Source organism: Gopherus flavomarginatus, chromosome 9, assembly GCF_025201925.1.
Source record: "Gopherus flavomarginatus isolate rGopFla2 chromosome 9, rGopFla2.mat.asm, whole genome shotgun sequence".
Lineage (NCBI taxonomy): Eukaryota > Metazoa > Chordata > Testudines > Testudinidae > Gopherus > Gopherus flavomarginatus.
In genome coordinates this window covers 49,861,311-49,883,511 of record NC_066625.1, presented here as the reverse complement: position 1 = coordinate 49,883,511, position 22,201 = coordinate 49,861,311, and the positions used below count along the sequence as shown (strand labels likewise).

General features: G+C 55.1%; 1 protein-coding gene across 12 annotated transcripts in view; it reads right to left on the bottom strand.

The window, feature by feature from the left end:
- The window catches only part of CELF6 (CUGBP Elav-like family member 6), a 230,026-nt gene that overhangs the window by 99,224 nt on the left and 108,601 nt on the right, over positions 1 to 22,201 (bottom strand). For all 12 annotated transcript variants that reach the window (XM_050968352.1, XM_050968344.1, XM_050968343.1 and 9 more), the window contains one exon: positions 11,735 to 11,783. In XM_050968352.1, coding sequence (XP_050824309.1) covers positions 11,735 to 11,783 — 49 coding nt within the window. The remainder of the gene's footprint in view (positions 1 to 11,734; positions 11,784 to 22,201) is intronic.

Sequence of the window (22,201 nt, the reverse complement as noted above, 5' to 3'; positions counted from 1 at the left end):
GCTGAGAATCACGGCTGATGGCAGGGTTGGGCTGCAGGACCCTTTGGCTGCCCCAGAAGTCCCGCCCAGGCAGACTCACTGTGGGAAGCACAGAGTGCAAAAAGGGGTGCTCAGTGTGCCGAGGTCAGGCTCAGGGAGGCTGAAGCTGTATAAGCTTCTTGCCCTGGTGACAGTGTAGAGAGGAGGCACGCTACACCAGAGTCCTGACTGGCTTCGTATGGAGCAGTTCCACAGCATCGGCCCAGTGATGATGGGGGAGGGAGAGAGAGAGAGAGAGAGAGAGAGAACTGAAAAGGCAAAAATGTCACTGTTTGGGGTGAAAAAACATGAAAATTTTCCTCCAAACCGATCATTTTCAGACTAGGCTATTTTTTTGGTCACAAGAGTTTCCACTGAGACACTGAGACCAGGTCTGCTTGGGAGTTCGGGAGCCTGGAGTCTAGTCCGCTATAGCTGAGAACTATCATTGCAACTCCAGGCCTTCAGCCTCACCAGATGTCCTAGGCCTAGGAGACAGACACAGCATCACTCACCCCTGCCAGCTCTTCTCTACCTGAGGGACTTCTCTGGCCCTATCACTGTTGGCACTGAGCACCTCACAATCTTTAATGTATTTCCCTTAGCAAGCCCCTGGGGAGGCAGGCAGTGTGACAATCCCCATAGTACAGATGGGAAACCAAGGCACAGAGCAACCAAGTGAGTTGTCCAAGGCAGAGACTGGAATGGAAGTGGGGGTCCCCAAGTAGCAGGCTGGCACCCAAACCACTGGCCTAGCCTTCCTCTCTGGCCATCTCTTGTCCTTTACTCCCTCATTCTGGGTCTCACATGCACTGACAATGCTCCCACCCTCCTGTGAGGGGTGGGAGCCCCGTTCTGCTCCCTGAGGGTAGCAAGTGAGCCAATCCCACGCTCAGGCCTGTCCATGCTGCCAGGTGAGTGACAGCCTGCTGCTTGGGGTAATCGTGTGTGATCCAGAGAAGGGAACGGGCCAAATTCTTATTGATTCCCGGGCCGTTTATCTCTGCATTTGCTGGGCATCTCAGATGATAATCACAGCTCCCTGACATTTCAGGAAGAGGAATGGGTCTAACGGCAGGCTGGAGGGACAAAGATGCCCTGCTCCAGCCTGCTTCCCCATAGCTTTTAAGATTCAAGACACATCCATCTGCATGCACCCCACAACAGCACTGGCCTCTCGTTAGGCAAGAGAGAACTCCCCAGTGAGCGTTTCAATGGCAAGAAAGCACTCAGAATTTGGCTACAGTGTTCACTTTAAAGTTAGCTGCAGTTCCAGAAGGTACCTTCAAAATAATTTGGTTTGACTCTGCATTTATCTCAGAGATGAGGGAACTGGACTGGATGAAAGCAAATCAGAGACTGAGCGGCAACAAACTCCTGCTGGTGCTGGGGAAGTTTGAGTCACATCTAGCACCAAAATTTGCACCTAGTCTCTATCGCTAAAATGTGCCCAACCAAAACACTGCTGGCTGTCCCTGGTTTTACCACTTGGACCTGACTCACATAAGAACTTGTTAGCTTTTCCCCTGCAAAGCCTGGACTCTGCCTCTCAGGTTTTAGAACACTAACCCAGGAAACAAACCCTGCAACAAACCCCAGTGCCAATTCTGTTCACATATCTATTCAAAGGACACCATCATAGGACCTAACCACATCAGCCACATCATCAGGGGCTCGTTCACCTGCACATCTACCAATGTGATATATGCCATCATGTGCCAGCAATGCCCCTCTGCCATGTACATTGGCCAAACCAGACAGTCTCTATGCAAAAGAATAAATGGACATAAATCAGACATCAAGAATTGTAACATTCAAAAACCAGTAGGAGAACACTTCAATCTCCCTGGACACTCAATAACAGACTTAAAAGTGGCATTTCTTAAAAAAAAACAACCTTCAAAAACAGACTTCAGCATGAAACAGCAGAACTGGAATTAATTTGAAAACTGAACACTATCAAATTAGGCTTGAATAAAGACTGGGAGAGGATGGGTAACCTCAAAAAGTAATTTTCCCTCTGCTTATACTCACACCTTCTTGTCAACAGTTGGAAATGGGCGACATCCACCTTGATTGCATTGGCCTCCTTAGCACTACAAAAGTAATCAACTGTTGAGAATAGGCCACTTCCACCTTAATTGAAATGGCCTCGTTAGCACTGAACCCCCCCCACTTGGTCAGGCAACTCCCATCTTTTTATGTGCTGTAATATTTATATTGCTTACTGTATTTTTCACTCCATGCATCTGATGAAGTGGGTTTTAGCCCACAAAAGCTTATACCCAAATCAATTTGTTAATCTCTAAGGTACCACAAGGACTCCTCATTGTTTTTGCTGATACAGACTAATATGGCTACCCCTCTGAAACCTGTCTAATGTCTCACATGCTGTGATGATGATCCTCATTCTAGCCTTCCAGCACACAAGGAAACAGAACGAGGCCACCATTCCTGTCATTCAGAGCCACAGCCTGCAGGTGCTTTGTAATACTCCATGTGGGTGCCCAAGAGGTGGGCTGCTATGGACTCCGAGCCAATCACAGCACCTCCCCATTCTCCACCTCTGAGCAGATATGGGCCTAAGCTACCAAATCCAGACCCAGTTTCAAAGCAGATCCTTCCCAAAGCCTGGATCTGGGAATTGGGTTTGGCTTCTCTCTGCCTTCTCCACACATGTCCTCCCTGCCTTTCCTGAGCAACCCTGTCTCAGCAGACAGCCACCAGCAAGGCTCCAGGCAGGATGCTGGCTCAGGGGTGCTGCTAGGACTCACAGGTTTATCTGAGGAGGAAGGCTGCAGTACCTAAGCAAGGCTACCAATAGCCTGTATCCACCACCCAGGGAGTCACCTGATGCCCTAACGACAGAACCCAGCATTGGCCACAGCTGCCATGTCAGCTGCCTCCAAGACCCATCAACTCCTTATGGCAAGAATTCACCCACAAGGCCCCGGCTCTCACTCTAGAGCCGCAGGTTCAAATCTAGGTCAGGTTACAACCCACAAGAAATGAATTTGAGGGGAAGGGAGTCAGCGAAGGCGCCAATCAGAGATCACTGCACAGATCTTCCTTTAGCACTCTCTGCTCTGGGGAGATCCTAAACTAGGATGGCAGGGGGCTGCAGGCAGGACTGAGGGGCAACGGCAGGGCTGGGTGAGGAACCCAGGATGGGGAAGGTGGGGGTGGGGGACTGTGGCAGGGAGCCCAGTACAGGAGCAGCAGCCAGAGGTGAAGGCCAGGTGAGGCATGTCAGCAGAGAGGGGTGGGGCTGGATTCCTCAGCAACCATCCACACAGGGTTTGACTCTAAGTGCTTTAGACCCTCACATTCCTGAAAAGAACAGTCCCAAACAACAGTTGGTTGCCTGTCAGAGGCGCAGACCAGGCCAGGCCTGGAGTGCTCCCACTGGCTAAGGACAGCTGAGCAGCTACCTATCTCGGTTTCCCCTTAAAAACTGCACCCCGCCTCAGAAGGTGGAAGACAAACTCCCTCTGCTGGGGTGCTACTTTATTATGTCCAAATAAACTTGAAATAAAGTCTTCTGCCCAGACCCCAAATGAGGTCTCCCTGTAATCTCTGCCCTTGGGTACGACAATGGGGGAAATTTCTGTGCCATTTTTGTGAGTTTTAGGTGTGCCTTAGTTTCCCCTGTATTTTAAATGGGTCCGGGGGGGGGGCAGCAGGGAAGGACTGAGTTGCTGTCAGGGCAGGCTAAGAGAGATAGGAGGAGGAGCGTTACCCAGCTGTCAGAGCCTGAATGGGCCCTTAAAGCACTGGCCAACGCCAACCCCATAGTGATGGAAAAGCCAAGAAGACAACAGAAAACCCAGTCACCCAGGACACTGCGTCTCAGGCCTTGGCTACACTGGCGCTTTACAGCGCTGCAACTTTCTCGCTCAAGGGTGTGAAAAAAACACCCCCCTGAGCTTAGCAAGTTACAGCGCTGCAAAGCACCAGTGTAAACAGTGCCCCAGCACTGGGAGCGCGGCTCCCAGCGCTGCAAGCTAATCCCCACGGGGAGGTGGAGTACGTGCAGCGCCAGGAGAGCTCTCTCCCAGGGCTGGCGCCGCGACCACACTCGCACTCCAAAGCGCTGCCGTGGGAGTGCTCCCATGGCAGCGCTTTGGAGTTTCGAGTGTAGCCAAGCCCTCAGCGGGGAAGGTGGCATGTGACACTACGCCCAATATTCTTCACAGAGATATGAAGATACGTTTTATGCAAGATGGATCATGTGAGGTATCAATGGAAAGGGCATGGTGTGCTGCCTATGATTATCCTATTTGTGTGCAAGTATCATTTCCGTATCTGGAGTTAGGAATATTGACGATGTAACAATTACAGCTGTGTCCACAGCTGGGGAACGCCCACCAGACAATGCAGGCAGCCTGGATGGGCCCTTACGGAGAACAATAGGACCCTGAAGATGCTAATCTCCCTCCTTCCTGAGAAGCTTCCTGGGATGCTGGTGTGACACTGCAGGGTCATGTGATCATGTCACCTGGTACTAGACCCCATCTTGACCTACTAGTATTTTTCCACTAATAGTGGGTGGAGACCAAAATGGGGAAGAAAGGATTCCTGCCATATGCAAATCCTACTTAAAGCAGAGAAGTGAGTTAAACGGGGAACTTTTCTTCACTGAATCCCCACCCAGGATGGCTGCTGGAAAAATCTAAGAAACAAGAGGCAGGGGGGAGAGGAGAGGAGGAGGAGGAGAGCTGAGCCCAGGCTGGAAAAGGTGTCTGGCCTGTAAAAAAAAGATGCCTAAAACAACATTTAGGGTGAGAAACTACTACTTGTAACCACTTTCTTTAGTGTATTGTGCTCAGTTTGCGTGGTTGTTTTATTTGCTTAGGCCTTGGCTACACTGGTGCTTTACAGCGCTGCAACTTTCTCGCTTAGAGATGTGAAAAAACACCCCCCTGAGCGCAGCAAGTTACATCACTGCAAAGCGCCAGTGTAAACAGTGCCCCAGCGCTGGGAGCGCTCTCTCCCAGCGCTGCTGCTGCGACTACACCCGCACTTCAAAGCGCTCCCGTGGCAGCGCTGTATGGCTGCAAGTGTAGCCATACCCTTAGTAACCTACTGTGCTCTGTTTGCTAGCCTTCCTTATAAGGGTTAAGATTTAGTCATGGGCAATTTTAGTAAAGGTCATGGACAGGTCACGGACAATAAACAAAGATTAACGGCCACGTGACCTGTCCATGACTTGTACTATATACCCCTCACTAAATCTATGGTGTTCTGCGGGTCTCTGGGGGGTGCAGCTGCTGCTCTTAAAGGGGGGCTCTGGGGCACCTGCTGGTGCTATGGGGCCTCCTGCTGGTGCTGGGGGGCCTCCAAGGCACCCACAGGTGCTGGGGTGGCTCTGGGGTGCCCCCAGGTGCTGGGGGGGCAACTCGGGGCCTCCACCGCCGCTGCTGGTGGGGGCTGGTCCTGCTGGCCTGGGACTGCCGCAGCTACTGCCGCTGTTGTGTTTGTAGCGGGGGGGACGGTGTGTCTGGCCCCACGGCCACCCAAGCTGCTTGGGCAGCCTTGGGGTCAGTCGCACCTGCCAGCCATAGAAGTCACAGAGGTCCTGGAAAGTCACAGAATCCATTACCTCTGTGACAGACTCATAGCCTTACTTATAATCACTTAAAATCTATCCTTTGTTGTTACTAAACATGTTTTGTTTTCTTTAAACCAGTTTATGCAATTCATAATGGTGGCGGGGGAAGCCGTTTATATCTTTCTGCACACTGAGGGTGGGGCTGATTTTCATGAGCTTACACTGTACAGATTTCTGTGCAGCAGAAGACAATACAATTTTAGGCTTGCACCCCAGAGGGGGTGTGCACTTGAGTACTGGGCAATCCCCTAGCTAATTCTTCCCATGCAGAGCTGATCTCAGTGTCTGCCTTTCTACAGCTGGGTGTGTCCCCACCTGTGTGTGCTGGGGAGGCTTGAGGGCCTGGCACAGCAGGACAGCGTGAGGGAGCCCAGGCTGGTGTAATAGGCCGGCTCAGTGGGACTCCAGTACATCAGGTGGCAGCCGGGGGGGTGGTGCAACCCATCACAGTGGGCACAGCCCCAGGTGGAGAGCAAAGGGCTTGGAGGTGTTTGGGGATGGTACAAGGGTTGGGGGCTCTCACCTGCAAACTCACTAAGGAGGCCAGGCTGTTAGGGAGGCAGATCCCGAACATGGGTTCACTACAGCTTGGCTATGCCCCCCCACATAGAGCCCACTGGAACCCCCATTCCCCTGGGCCAGCCACAGGATGATCAGCTTCTGGAGTCTGGTGACTAATCAACAGTTACCTTGTTGTGCAAAGGTTGCCACTGTTCTGAGGGGGGCCAGGTTAACACCCCCCACCCCACAGGGGTCTGCCTGGGCTGGATTTGCTGCAAGGAGCCACAGATTGCTGGTGCCAAAGGCCTGGCCTCACAGTTGCTCCAGTGGGTCCTAACAGGGTCACCCACAGGAGACTGGTAATAAGCTAGGGCAAAAAGCAGAGGCTGTGGCTCTGCAGCCTGGGGCTTGCACAGCTCTTTGTTCCCAGGGCTGCAGGTTTTAAGCCCTCAGCAGCTCTCTGTGCCCACCTCCCCTAAGCTCCTTGGGGTGAGGCCAACAGCTCTGCTCTGCCCAAGAGACAGCACTTATACAGCATTTCTCCCAGCCCTTGTCCTGATTGGCTGGGAGAGAGGGGCACCCTGCCCCACCCACTCTACAGGGCTGCTGGGCCCAGCCCCTTAAAGGGACAGTAGGCTGGCTATATTCCCCTGGGACCATCTTCCACTCTCCCAGCACCTGCCTCTGCTGCTCCCTAGGTCTTTGTCTGCTCTAAAAGTCTCAGGACTTAAAGGGACACACCATGGAACAGGAGTTGACTGACCACTAGTCCTTATTACCCTTAAGGAGCTGTCTCCCTGTTACAGTGCTGCATAAACAGGCCAGGTCCTGGTCTCAGAGATCTGATGGCTCCTCTACCAGATATCTTTGTTCAGCAAGGCAGCTGCCTGGCGTGCGGTGCCTCGCAGTGCAGTGGGCACGTGCCCCTGAAAGGACCAGTAGGCAGTCCCTGAGATTGCTGCATCCATGTGGCTTGTTTGGGAACTTCCTGGCCAATCCTGGATTCTTTCCAGTGGGGTGCCCTCTTGGTAGGAGCTGTGGGGGATGTGGGGCCTGAGAGATGGGTTGGGTGTGAGGGGCTGGGTTTAGGGGCACTGGGAAACAGGACAAGCAGTGGGACACACCCAGGGTGTGGGGAGCTGGGTAGTGTTGGGGTTTTGCACAGAAGATTTTATGCGATGGGTTCTGGGATGGGAGTGCTGGGCTAGGGGGCAGCAGATGGTGCACGTGTGGAGATGGGGCGTGGGGCATGGAGCGTCAGGCTATGGGGGGTAATGCACGGGGGTAGGGAGCTGGGGCAACAGGGTGAAGAGAGGGTGCAATGAAATATGAACAAGAAATTTAGGCTGGTGCGCACACTCATCTGTGTGCCTGGCCTGCATGTGTATGCACAGGGAGGGGGAGCACAGCCTCACCCCATAGGGTGGTATGAACAACTGGGATCCGCTCATATGAATCTGTGTGGGGAGAAAGGGCCATAACTCAGGAGTTCTCCATTCGTTCACCACCCAGCACAGCAAGGCCAGCCAGGGACGAGTTCTTTGGATGCTGCTGCACTAGTCGGTGAGATGATAACACTACAGACAATACACATCTCTTCTCCCCAGCAGCACCCAGCCCTGACCCCCTGGATACTTGCTGGCCTTTTCATGAAGGCAAAGAGCAAGGGAGGCTGGGGCCGGGACCTGTGAGTACCAAAGCTGGCAACTCTGTGGGTGCAGGTGTGCAATTGTGTGGTGTGCTTGGATGAGCGTGTGTGCATGTGTGTGAGGATATGGGTGTCTGCTTGTGTCAGTAAACGTGTATGCGTGGATCCATCAGCGTGGCAAGCCTGTCTGTGTAAAAGCATGTGTGCAAAGTCTGCAGCTGGGTGTTTTGGGGGGTTTACGGTGTGCGTGCGTGTGTGTGTGTGTGTGTGTGTGTGTGTGTGTGTAAGGGGCAGTAGTCTCCTCTCCTGTCCCTGCCCTCTCCAGTGCCCATCTGTACCTGCAAGGCCCAGCACAAGTGGGCACTGAGCAGGCTGGGCAGGGGCTGCCTGCTCTTCATGGCACTTTTGCTTTCCTCTCCCTGCCAGTTCCCAACCCAGCCTGCTAAATGGCCCCATTTGTCACACCGAAGGCCCAGCTCCGGTGTGTCTGCTCACTGGCCTGCCAGCTCCCCAGCGCTGCTCCCTTGTCCCCTCCCCACACGCCAGCCGGTAATGGAGGGGGTGCAGTGGCACCCATGTAATTTGCAGGCAGTTGCTGGAGCCCTGGCAGTGGCACCTGCAGCTTCCCTGTACATCACCCTCGGGCCTGGGCAGGTGATAGGGGCTTAGTGGGGCAGAGCTCTGCCCATGGCTCTCCCTCTCCTGTGGCCTGGAATCTAGCCTTGGTGTCAGCCGGAGGGTGCCCAGCCTTTGCACTGAGAAACGCAAAAAAAGAATAAGAGTCTCCCGACACCCACAGCCTCCTGGGGGCAAGGCTAGCAGGATAGTCCCTGCTTTACAGAGGGGAAACTGAGGTAGGGCGGTGACATAAGGTCTATGGCCTTGGGCCCTGTGACTCAGTGTAATAGAGAGCCTGCGGAGACCCTGTGGCACAGCCGGCGGAGCCACATGAACAGGACATGCTGGGGAAAGCCATTCGGGCACCTTCCCTTCAGTCAGCACATTCTGAACCAGCATCTTGCAACGAAGAGAGGCCATCAACCCCCCAGCAAACCCAGACCTCATCTCCCCAGCCTCTACCCTCCCAGCTTTCCCCCAGCCTCCCACCCCCCCCAGCCTCCTCTAACTTCCACCCCCTCCCTCCTCTGCCCAGGTCTCTCCTCAAGCTTCCAGCCCCTCCCTCATGTGCTTGGGCCTCCTCCAGCCTCTGCTTCCTTCTTACCCTGTCCAGCCCCTCTCCCCGGCCTCTCTCCCCTCCCTCCCCTGCCACCCCAATGTACCAGGGCCCTTAAACTGGATGAGCTGAGACCTGCTGTGCACACAGAGCTCTTACCCACCTGGATGGGGCTCAGCACACACGTGGGCCTGCAAGTTTCCCACAGCCCTTATGGGTCAGTTTTTCTCTGGCTCCCCTAGTCCATCAATCCCTCTGGAGAGCCTCTGGCCCTTGGTCCCCCCAGCTCTTACTGAGTTGAGTCCTACATGTGCACGCCTCAGGCCACTTGCAGCACACACCTACTGTAGGGCACAGGTAGCATTTGGGTGCTGCTTGCTAGCCATCAGCCCTGTGCTGCCTGGAGCTCAGCCCATACACCAGCAACAGTGTGGCTCCCCACCCAGCTAGGGTGCTGGGGCATAAAGTGGGGTAAGTTTCAAGCAACCTCCTGACCAAGCAAAATGAACCCCAAAGTTGCTCTAAGCCTTTGTGCCAGGCCCAGTCCTGCGGCCAGTCACACCCACCTGGCCCTAGGGGCAGGCGTCTCTAAGGGCATAGAATCATAGAACTGGAAGGGACCTCGAGAGGTCATCTAGTCCAGTCCCCTGCACTCAAGGCAGGATTAAGTATTATCTAGAACCATCCCTGACAGGTGTTTGTCCAACCTGCTCTTAAAAATCCCCACTGATGGAGCTTCCACTACCTCCCTAGGCAATTGCTTAACCACTCTGACAGTTAGGAAGTTTTTCCTAATGTCCAACCTAAACCTCCCTTGCTGCAATTTAAGCCTATTGCTTCTTGTCCTATCCTCAGAGGTTAAGAACAATTTTTCTCCCTCCTCCTTGTACCAATCTTTTATGTACCTGAAAACTGTTATCATGTCCCCTCTCAGTCTTCTCTTTTCCAGACTAAACAAACCCAATTTTTTCAGTCTTCTCTCACAGATCATGTTTTCTAGACCTTTAATCATTTTTGTTGCTCTTCTCTGGACTTCCTCCAATTTGTCAACATCCTTCCTGAAATGTGGCACCCACAACTGGAAACAATACTCCAGTTGAGGCCTAATCCGGATGGAGTAGAGCAGAAGAATGACTTCTTGTGTCTTGCTTACAACACTCCTGCTAATACATCCCAGAATGATGTTTGCTTTTTTTGCACCAGCGTTACATTGTTGACTCGTATTTAAATTGTGATCCACTATGACCCCCAGATCTCTTTCCGCAGTGCTCCTTCCTAGGCAGTCATTTCCCATTTTGTATGTGTGCAACTGATTGGTCCTTCCTAAGTGGAGCACTTTGCATTTGTCCTTATTCAATTTCATCCTATTTACTTCAGACCATTTCTCCAGTTTGTCCAAATCATTTTGAATTATGATCCTATCCTCAAAAGCACTTACAACCCCTCCCAGGTTGGTATCATCCACAAACTTTATAAGTGTACTCTCTATGCCAGGGCCATCCAGCTGCCAAGCCCAGGCCCCTTCAGGGGAAGCTACCAACAGATGCAGCAACTAGCTGGCTCAATTTTATGAGGGCAGATGAGAGCAGAAGGCCAGTCAAACTGACCCCGGTTACAGAACACATGCGCACTAGCTGGTGCAGCCCTGGCTACTGCAATGGGTCTCTGTCTTCCTCTAGCAAGCAGATCACACACACAGGTTAATGAGCCTGCTACCAAGTCCCAGCTAATGGACTTCATTCTTTACTTTGCTGGGCAGCTCCTTGGGGCAGGGACCATCTGTTGTCTGTCTGTACATGCCCAGCACCACGTACTCCTGGGGTAATTCTGTACAACTGTGCGCATGCTGCATTCATGTCCCCCCACCCAGTTTCTTTGCTTTCTTGCAGAAAATGATGGTCAAGCAAAGGGAAACCGCAAGAGCGGTCATACAGCCCTCTCCGGCAGTGTGGGTACATCAGTTCATAGAATCATAGAATATCAGGGTTGGAAGGGACCTCAGAAGGTCATCTAGTCCAAGCCCTGCTCAAAGCAGGCCCAATCCCCAACTAAATCAAAGTTTGAATGCCCAGAGCAGCTAGGGAGAGGTAAATCATTGTGGGGGATGGGGGGAGGCTGGAGACATTCCAGCTCATGGCTCCTATCTTGTGCTGGACTCAGATGTTAGTTCTGGTTGGACTGGGGGCGTGGGAGGATGGGACTTTCTCTTCCCCTGCCCAGAGCCGCCAGGCCAGGGCCGGGTCAAACGCAACCCCAGAAATCTTCCCCGGCTGCAGGAAGCTCTGCACCCTCTCCCCTGCTTCCTGCCCCCATTGCTCCTCAGTCTCAGGAGGAGGGGTCACTGTACGGAGAGCTGCCCCCCATCTGTCCAACCCCCATGCATCCAGACCCCCCTGATACCCAGACTCCCCACTGATAGATAGATAGATTAGATAGAAGGGGTGTATGGGGATGGATAGATAGATAGATAGATTAGATTAAATATTCTCTGGAGTGCCTGAGCAGTTCCTTATATGATAAACCACCTCCCACATGCTTTATAGGCATCACAAATTGTCAAGGCCAGAAGCATGGGCTCTGAAGGGTTTTTAATCACTGCAGACCAGTGAGATCCTTTCTCCCTGCTCTCCATGGCCCTATGCGACAGACAAATGCCCCGGGGGGGAGAAGGATGGAATAGAAGAGCATAGTGAGTCCTCGCCCTTCCCTGCACTGTGCAAGCAGCTAACCCAGCAAGAGCAGCCAGCCAAGACACGTGGGTATGTATTCAAAAGACAACTACCTCCTCGGCCCTCGCTGTCCGCCGGCTTCACCTGGATGGGGCGATTCATCTGCAAAACAAAACGAGGAGCCGCGTGGTTAGCGTCTGCAGGCATGGATAGGCTGTTGGCTGGGGGAGGAGGGAGAGGATGAAGGGTGGGTGGCTACTGACATGGAAGCAGGAGCTGCTGGCATGATCTGTTCCAAGCGGGCACAGCAGTACCGTTGGGGATTTCCACGTGACTGGCCCAGATGGGGAGTGTTAATATCAGAGAGAAAGAAAGATCCTCCCAGCTCATTCATCAGGAAGCCGGCCCTGGATCTATGGGCCTAGCTGGGATGGACGCTAACATCCTGGCTCCATTGAATAGCAAATGTCCCATTGACTTCACAGGGGCCAGAGCAGAGCCACAGGGAATAGGACAAGCTTCTGCCAGCTCTACCCCAGGGATGCTGAAGGGACAGATGGGCTGCACATGGGATCGGAGCCTCTTGCTGGGACAGAGGGGTAGGCAGGGTGTCCTGGGGCAGAGACCAAAAGGAAACACTGGCCAAAGAACCTGCCTGAGGATTGGCCTCGGGAGCAGGCGGGCGTGGGTGTGGAGGGTGTCAGCTCATACCTACCAACCTCATATTTCCCACCTCTGCCTCGCGACCCTACCCAACTAATGCACCACAGGACTGAGTGGCAGGCCCTGTGCTGTGCCCCACCCATGTCCCCCTCTGGAGGGCAAGGACCAGTCCATGGAGCAGGTGGAGGAGCTGGGTCAGTGACTCTGTCCAGTGAGGAAAATGGGGGACAGGGTGACAGCACCCAACATGGGGGAGGGGCGATGGGAGTGGAACACCCCCCCCACACAGACACACACAATGCACCATGGCAAAGCAGGATCTCCAGCTGCCATCCCTGCCCCCTGGTCTGGCTGGATCTAAGGTGCTGGCCCTTATCCTGGTGCAAAGCCACCGTCCCCACAGGCAGCCAGAGAACATTAGCACTAAACTCTCCCCAGCTTGCAGGGATTAGTGGTGGGTTTAAGGGATATAATGATTAACTTCATCAGGGCCTGGCCTTCCTAAAGCCCCGGCCTGGCCGCTTCGCTTTGGGCCAAGGAGCTGGGGCAGGAGAGAGTGGGAGGGCAGGTCAGTGACAGGGGCACAGCTGTCGGGAGAGGGTGACCCCCACAGTCTGTATGAGGATCCAGCAACCTCAGGCCCAGTCCTGCTACCAGCCCCACTCCAGTGGGGCCAGGGCACTCGGGCAGCCTGGCCAGTGAGGTCACTAGGGGGCAGCTCTGCTCCATCAGTAGGATTCCCTAGGTGATGCTGCAGCCCCTCCCCCGGGCGGCTTTGCTCCCCTCTCTAGGACTCTCTGGGCGATGCTGCCCTGGAGGAGGGATCCTTGGAGTTGCTCACTAGCACCCTCTCTGGCCAGGGAGCACAGGGTCCCCCTGAGCCTGGTGCCCCGCTGCTCCACATGGCAGCAGGTGGAACTGCATCAGCAGCCCAGCCTGGACCATCCTGGGGCGGTTGAGTTGAGTGCTGTGGGGAAAAAGTCCATGGCCCGGATTGCGCCCATAAGGCAGGAGCTGGGAGCTGGTGAGTGTTAGGGCTAACGAGGAGGAGGGTGAAGGGGAAGCCTGTTAAGAGCTAGCTGCTAACCAAGCTCTGTGCTGAGGCTGTGATGGTGACCCTGCCAATTAGAGGCAGCAGGGGCCTGGCCCTGCAGTATGAATTGGGGGACACTACGAAAGGGAGACAGCGATACCTGCCCTTGCCTGCACGGCCTGCCTTGTATTCTGCACTCAGTGACCCCCCGGGGTGGGGGGGGGGCAGTGTCTCAGGCATTTGTTCCTATTTAATTGTGGTTCATTGGCTGGTCAGGCCAATTACAACTGTAATGACCTGGGGGACACAGCACAGCCCGGGTTCCCAGGGCATAGCAGCACACAGCTCAGCGTCTGCCTACAAATAACTTTTGACCTCGCAGCTGTTCTCTGTGGCTCCACGACAGCTACAGGGATGTGCCCAGACTAAGGGAGCAAACCCCACAGACTTGGGGGGAGATTCAGCTCCAGATCCAATTCCAGCTTTCCCAGCGCTTCGCCCCAACAGAACTGCCACCCCTGTTTCACACAGGGCATTCAGTCCAGGTCTCCCAGGCTGTTTGTTAAACACACCCAGGCCAGCCCCTGTGAAGTGAGCCGGGCCTGGTGGTGCTGTCCACCCAGCCAGCCCGAAAGAGACCATGCTCCCACGGAGACGGCAAAGCAGGGACAGACTTACGTGATCTACTCCATTGCCTGCTCTCCAGGCAGGGGAGCTCCCCACAGCGCATGCCTGCCTAGTTTCCAAGGACCCCGCCGGTCCAGAATACGGCGTTTATAAACTACACTATGAACAGATCTCAGCAGCCTGCAAGCTTGGGAGTGTTTGTGTGCTGTCAGGACCAGGGTACCTGCTAGTGGCTGGTCACAGAGGCTACACCAGGTGGCTCACAGGCAGTTGGGTTTGTGCTTTAGCCCAAGGGGCTGAAAGACCAGGGTTTGGCCCTGCAGACGGCTGTGGTGCGTGAGCCCATGGCTTGGCATGCTGAGGGCTGCATCAGGCCAGATTCTGTTTCTCAGTTCTAGAAGGTCCCTTGAAGTGCTGGAAGCCCCAGTGCAACAACTTTGTGCTAGCACTAGACTGGGTCCAACCACAGATGGAGGGTAGTGTCTCCCTCATCCCAACATTGTGGGCTTTTGAAAAACAAAATGAAAAATGTCACCAAAACTGAAATTTTCCTTCAAGGAAACTCCAGTTAAGCTCCATTTTGGGGCAGGAAGATTTTTTCAACCTGCTCCACTAAGTGGAAGGGGCGTCAGAGGTGAAACTGACCAGGGACAAATGTGAACCAGGCCAGGTGAGTTTCTCCTCCCAGCTGAGCAGTGTGTACACAGGAAGCTCCAGAATAGGGGAGGCTTCAAGCCAAGTACACAGGGCCACTAGGCACTTGTCTGCCAAGATCCTTAGGAATCTTAGGAGATCCACAGGTTTGGAGGCTGATCCCTCTGCCTCTTCTCCCAGGGCACAAACCCTGCCCCACTGGGGCTCTCAGCCCCTTCTGTGGGAGCTGGGGACAGTCTGCTGGTCTAATCCCACCCTGTCCAGAGGCGGCGTGCCACCTAAAGTGTCAAGAAGGGAAGCAGTGTTGTGGGAAGGCGGCCAAAAAGGGAAGCAGTGCTGTGGGAAGGAGGCTGCTGTTCACCCCAGAGGTGTCTGCATTTCACAGCAGGAATCCTTGGATGAACACTGCTCTCCACATTGCCTATCTGGCTGCCTGCATTGCTGCTTGAGGAACCTGGCAGCCCCACTCCTGCCAATCCATCTCACTAACTGATTTGCGTATTAGCAGCAGTTGTTGATGTCATTTGCTGGCTATTAAAGTCAATTAACGTGCCTTGGCCTCGTCAGAATGACAGATGAAAGGATGGTGGCATCTCCCATCCATCATCTTGCCTGCCCCGCCTGACACAACCACACGACACATCCACAACATCACAATCGCACACAGCCGCGTGGGTCACACTGCAGTCGGCTGGTCTGAGTACTTGCAGCTGATGGGGGAGATCAGCCCAAAAAGGGGGAGGTGGCTTGGCAAATTGGGGGCTTAGATACCATGGGAGAGTGCAGTGGATTTACTCTGCAGGCTGGATTTTGGATGATTGATAATGGCAGGGGAAGATCAGAGAAAGGGCTCTCGGCTCGACCTTAGAGCATCAAGCCCTGACCCTGCTGAGTTTCTAATTGGGCTTCCAGACCAGCTCCAGCTTCGGGTTGTGGCTCTTTTCCTGCATTATAAGACTGAAAAGGTGATAAACCCAACGTGCTGTGAGTTGGGCTTGAGAGGCCCTGGCAGAGCTGGGCGGGGAGGAGGTGTCAGGACTGGGCTAGCCGAGAGACTGTTGGCTGGGGGATGCAGGAATAGACTGGGATAGTGTGAAGGGCTGGAGGTCCGGCATTAGCAGCATAGTCAGAGCTGGGGGTGTCAATGGAGACCTGTCATAAATCAGCACCACTAGCTGCTCATCCCCCCGGAGCCTCTGCTGAGCCCTCTGAGGGAGAGACACGGGCTGGGAACGGGTTTGCAGCATGACTGAGCTAAGCGCCAGGAGGGCTGTGACGTGGTTGTTTAGACACAAGTGCCCCTGGATGGTTCCCGGGTGCCCTTCTCCAACCACCCACCTGCACAGGCCTCCTGCACATCTGGGCGGGCAGGCAACCTGGCAGGCCAGGGCTGAGGCAGCAGCAGCCACAAAGTTTCCTGTGAACTTCTCCTTTGCCGGAGCCCAATGACAAATATTTCCTTTCAATTACCCCCTGGTTCATAAAGCTAATGCCTGTTCCAGGCGGTGAGCCGTACCCATCATTACGCCGGGCTGCTGCCTCACTACATTAGTTTTATGGCCTGTGCCTGTGCTGGGCCCAGCGGATCCCGCCAGCGATAAGACTAACAAATTAGTCAAACTGACACCGAGGGGAATTTTTACGAGCCCCGGTTCCAGCTTGTCACCTGCAGTATCTTCACACTCCTCTGTACCCGCAGGAAGGGCGAGGACTTGGACCGCCTGGGTCCCTCTCCCTCCCTGGGGAGCCCACCTTGTGCCCAGGGGCACTGAGATCAGCTGGGCGAGGCCTGCTGCTCTGGCAAACAACAAACAGCAACACACTAGTGAATGGAGGAGCCACTGTTCCCTGTTGGCATGGCCTGGTACCAGCTCCTGACTGTCCCAGATCTCGCTGAGCCACCTCAGCTGTGCTCAGCATCAGTGCCTTTCATGCCCAGCTATGGCCCAGGTTGTCTTAAATAAGGTACTTTACGCACAGCACGCCCTTGGGGCTGAACAGTGTACTGCATTTTACCATCCCATTACACTTGGGGTGGATGTTAATGGGGGAAGTCCCACAGGGATGGATAGAGGACAGGACCATCCAGACTCCGAATCCCAGCCTCAGGCAGTTGAAATCCAGCTCCAAGCATGTGTTGCCCTGGGGCCTGGCAGGCTCTGGCCCTTGCCGCTCACCCTGGTGTCCCTCCACAGGGATCGGGGCGGCAGAGGCTGTACTGGCTGTCCTGAGGATGCCCCTACTCCTCCAGCCTCCCCGCCCCAGCTTGCCCTGGGCCACGTGTGGCTAGCTGGGTCATTTCTGTGCCCTGGCAGGTGTCCCCCTCCCTCCAGGACTGAGCATGCTGCCCCCAAGCACACCCAGCCCCTGCCAGCCACAGAGCCAAGAGTTTAGGCGCTTCTCTCTTGCAGTGGCTGCCCCTTCCCCTACACCATGGGCAGCTGGGTGACCCGCATGTTCCTAGTGTCTGCACAGGGGACCAGCATGGGCTTCCCTCTTCCAGGGCACCCCCTACACCAGGGATTTTCCTGGCCAGGAAGAAATCACACACACCCCGGCTCTCAGGAAGGGGTGTCTCCTTGCGATCAGCCTTCACTCAGTTTCACCCTGTCACCCTGGCGGCATCACCTCCCCGTGCAGCACGTGACTTGTGGCGCCACATTTCCTGGCTCCGTCCCAGGACAAGCAATGGGCAACCTTGGGGCCTCACCAGGAGGTTCCAGAGACAGGTGGGAAAAGCCTGGGGGCAAGGCTCAGCCCAGGCCTTGGGGACACAGTAGAACCATTGGGAATTCACTGGGTCGAAGGTCCCTACCCCTGTGCTCCTAGTCACAATCCCGCATCCCTGCAGGGGAGCCGTCAAAGCAGGGGCATCACCAGTGACAGCAGGGGACAGTTCAGGGGTCTACCCCAAAAGAACACTCTGGGTGCAGGCCCCATTCACCTGCATTGTCCCCCCCAACACAGCTCATGGGTCAGCTGTTAGAGCCCCTGTTCCAACCGGGCTCATGGGGTAGGGTGGCTCTGGAGAATGATGCACAGTTGGCCAAGGGCACTTCCAGGGCCAGCTCCCATCGCTTGCTCACTGACTGCCACATTCTCTTCTCCCCTGGGCTCTGCCTGGGCTCTTTCCTCACAGGACAGGCCCCCTCAGAGGGGCACCCCTGTGTGCCAGCGCTCAGGAGGCAGCCCAGCAGGCTAGCACAGGAAGGGAAGACGAAGCCTGTTGGAGCTGCAGGGAAGGTTTGGCCCTGCAGCCAGGCCCTTGCCACCCACTAGGGTCAAGAAGGACCCGTGTCTTGGGTCTCATGCAGTGGCTGGGCAGAAAGTTCAGTAAACCCTGGCCCGGTGGGCTCTTAGCCAGGGCTTCAGCCATTTCTAGCCCTGACGGCCAGCGGGGCCAACTAGACCATGCAATCTGACCTTCCCATCTCCTTCCTTCCTCAGAGTAGTCAATGATCAAGAGTCGAGGATCCCACCTTCTGATCATCCAGCTCATCCCTGCAGTGTGCAGAGCAAGACCTCACAAACTCTCGGGCCACATGGGCAGCCAGGTGTGACCCCGCACTCCTAGGGACCTGGAAGCAGCTGAGGGATTGCCTTTCGGTCCCTGCCACATCCTCTCCCTGTTCCCAGAGCGGATAAGGCACCAGCAGCCCTTTGATCTGCCACGTTCCATGCACCTGCCACTCCCAGGGCGCTACACCCCTCTCCCTGCTATTTGTGGAGACTGGGTCTGCTCAGCTCCAGGGTCCTGGGCTGGATGGAGGGCAGAGGGCAGGCCTGTGCCATGGTGCTAAGCTCAGCAGAGCCTTTCCTGGCACAGTGTGCAGAACCATTTCTCTCTAGGGACATACAAGCCCCATGCAACAACACTGGCTTAAAAGTTTAAGGTCAGGAGTTCCAAAGGGTCTAAGGGATCTGGTACCCAACTCACATCAACTTTCACTGGTGTCTAACCCCCGCTGACTCCTTGGCCTGAGCCCTGCCAACAGCCAACATCAGTAGCCAGCCCCCAAAATTTCATGGGAGTGGCTTAAAAAGTGTGAGATCTAAAATAAAAATCCTAGTGGTGAGGTTCTCTGCGGCCAGGCTTTCAGGTCTTTCTCTGCCACCACAAGAATTAGAGATATTGTTTTCAAACGAAAGCCAAGATTTGCAGTCACAGGACGCCCGGAGCTGGACTCTGAGACCAACGCGACATATCTCAAGTGTCCCGACAGAGCCGTGACAGCTGCCAGCATTGCTAAGCCTCAACTGGCTCACTCAATCCTAGGAGGTGCCCAGCCCAGAGCTGCCAGGGGTATGAGTTGGGTTTTTTTTCTTTTCTGTGGCAAACGTTCGGGTCTCGTTAAAAACAAACAAAAAAACCCCCTGAAAATTTGGTTTTCGGTTGCCCAATCCCCACTCAAACCATCCAGAGTTGGTTGGGGCTTTTGGGGAGGATGACTGAAAGCCCCCCAATATTTTTCATTGAAAGTAATCTTTTCCCCATAAAATCTGCTATTTTCAATGAGAACTCATTTTTCAGATGAAAAATCTTTTCTTCATTACTGTGGCAGGAGGTAGCTCCAGGAGCTGAGCCCCACAGCTCAGAGGCTCCACTCTCCCTGCAAGCGCTGGGATATGCTCCAGCTCGTCAGCACTCTCGCATGGCCCCTTACTTGTCCTTTTTGGCTCAAGGGAAGAGAGAGGAGAGTGCTGGGTGAAGAGGGGGAGACAATGGAAAAGGAACGGAGAGAAGAAGAGCCAGCAGAAGTTCAGAAGTGAAGAGGGAAATGAGGAACTATTAAAGGAGGGGTGTGGAGAGAGCGAGGAGGGAAGAGAAAAGGAGGAGGAAATGTAATGGGATGTTAAGCTGTGTTGTACTGTTCAGCCACTAGGTGGTGCAGTGTGTAACATACCTGACTGGAGCTAACCTCAGCCACATCTGGCAGAGCCACAGAGGATCTGGCGCTGACCATACCTGGGGTGTGCAAGGGAGCTCTGGGGCCAGGCCAGCCTGGGGCAGGAACCAAGATCAGAGGAACAGGGAGGGAAAGAGGGCAAGGGAAGGAGGGCATAGGGAGAGGGAGAGGGAGAGGGCGTGGACGGGTGCAGGACCCAGCCCACCTGAAGAGACGGGACCCTCTGGAGATCCCCAAGAGCTCTTCCTGGGGCACTAAACAGACAGAGGAAGGGCAGAACAACGATCCCATCTGCCTTCTCGGGCCCCATCCTCCTTCACGAGTGGGAAAGGCTAATACAGCTGGCCACTCATGCTTCGGGCTTTGGCTCTCAGTCCTGCAGGTTGCGCCTCCCCCGCCCGGAGGTGCCCTCTCTTGCAGCTCCCCCCCTCCACCCTGAGGCGCCCCCCTGGCAGCAGCTCTCCACTCCCCACCCTCCACCCTGAGGCACCCCCCACACACCCCAGCTCACCCCTACTCCATGCATGAGCACAAGCACCCTGAGCATGCCTGGCCGCTTCACTTCTCCCACCTCTCAGGCTTGCGGTGCGAATCAGTTTAGGCGCTGCAAGCCTGGGATATTGGAGAAGTGAAGCGGCCACGGCATGCTCAGGGAGGAGGCGGGGCAGGGCTGAGCTGGGGCGGGGAGTTCCTCTGCATGCAGCCCCCACTCTGTTACTTGCTGCAGACGGCCCTCCCCGCGCTCCCCTGCCCCAGCTCCCTCCGCCTAAATGCTGGTGGCGACCGTGGCGGACGAACATCCGGCCGCTGCGGTCGCAGCTGAAGAAAATGGCGCCCCTCAAATGCCAGTGCCGTAGGCAACCGCCTAAGTCACCTAAATGGTTGCACCGGCCCTGCCTGCTGGGACCTGACTATTCAGAGCCCAAGTTCTCAACTTGGCCCTTGAAGGGCAGCCCAGCCCAACCCCCAGTGCTCATGTTCGCACTAAGGCCGGATCGAATGCTGCTCCCTGACTCGACCCAACCGCGTGTTCACATGCAGGGTTCCCATGTTAGATTGAGGCTCCCACAGTGGAGCCTGGAAATCAGGAGTCACTCCATTAAAGTAAGCAGAGTCACTCTAGATTTACACCAGTGTACATCAGATCAAATTAGGGCGTTCCCCTGGCCCATAAGGTAACATCAGAAGCAAGGGGCTAGATTCACATCCAAGTTACACTGGTGTAAATCTAGAGTAACTCTGCTGACATCAGTGGAGTGAGTCCCCCTTGCCCCAGTCCCTGAGCTCACGGGGGGAGGGGGGGGCGTGCAGGGCTTTTCAGGGGGCAGCCAGCATGGGGACATCCTCCGCACACGCTCCTCACCCCCTCCCCCCATGATCCGAGGCCCTCGCTTCCCAGACTCTGAAGCTCCCCAGCTGCTACTGAGCGGCCCAGCCTAGTGAGTCCTTCGGGCCAGCTCCTCACGGGGTTACACTGGTGTTAAGTCAGAGGATCTCCCCAGAGTCAGTGCTGCAACTCTGCTTGGCCGCTGGCTCTTGGCAGCTGGCCCCTCCCTCCAGCCCAGCTAAGCACTGGCCAGTTTCTGCCCTGTTCCGCGTGGGGGTGGCTGATGGGATGCCCAGCCAAAGGGCACGTAGAACTCTGTGGGGACGATGGAGCTATGCTGCCCGGACGATGTGCCACCCCGAAAGGGGAGCTGGCAAATCCTGCCCACCACTCCAAGGGAGTCCCAGATAAAGACTATCCTGGGATAAGACTATTCATTCCAGTTCCTAAATCTCTCCCTGCCCCTCCACTCTCCCTCCCTTCTCTGGAGTACATGCTCCCCCAGCCCCAGTGTATCTGTGCTCCCTTTCTGAACACCGGCTGAATCCCCCAGCAGGGTCCTCGCTTGTGGGGCAGGGAAGGGGCACTTGGTCCTGGGCCAGCCCGGGCTGCGTGCCAGCCCTTTGCCAGTGCATAACAGCTGCTGCATGGTCTCCGGGCACCATCTGACTCCTTGCTTTGCCAAGTGCTCCCCGGTGCTCGAGCCAGACAGATGCCCCAGAGGCGTCCTGTGCTTCCCACTGGTATTCGGGATGGGTTGGGGGGGGGGTTAAGCTGCCCTCAGCGCTGCTCTTATGATGAAATCCAAATCAGGACAGTCCTTCCCCAGTGACTCTCTTCTCTGCTGGGAGGGGCTCGGCTGTGTTGACTTGTGCCCTTGGTGGTGTGTGAGTGCTGTCATTTGCCGGTTATGGAGGTGTGCAGGGTAACTCTGTGCATGCACATGGCTGTGGGGTTTGGACATCTGCTCCACACTGTATATGCCTGTAGAGGTGTATGGGTCCATCTGTCCTGTAGGTGAGTCCCTTATGGGTGTGCCTGTACGGGCTATGTATGTGTGTGTGTGTCCTGAAAGTGTGTCCTGTCTGGGTTTGCCTATATGGGGTGTGTGTGATCTGTAGGTGTGTCCCATATGGGTGTGCCTGTATAGGAGTGTGTGATCTGTAGGTGTGTCCTGTCTGGGTGTGCCTGTATATGTGTGTGTGTTCTGTAGGTGTGTCCCATGGGTGTGTGTGTGTTTGTGTCCTGGTGTGTCCCATCTGGGTGTGCCTGTATGGTGTGTGTGTGTTCTGTAGGTAGCAACAAAGAGTCCTGTGGCACCTTATAGACTAACAAATGTATTGGAGCATAAACTTTCGTCGGTGAATAC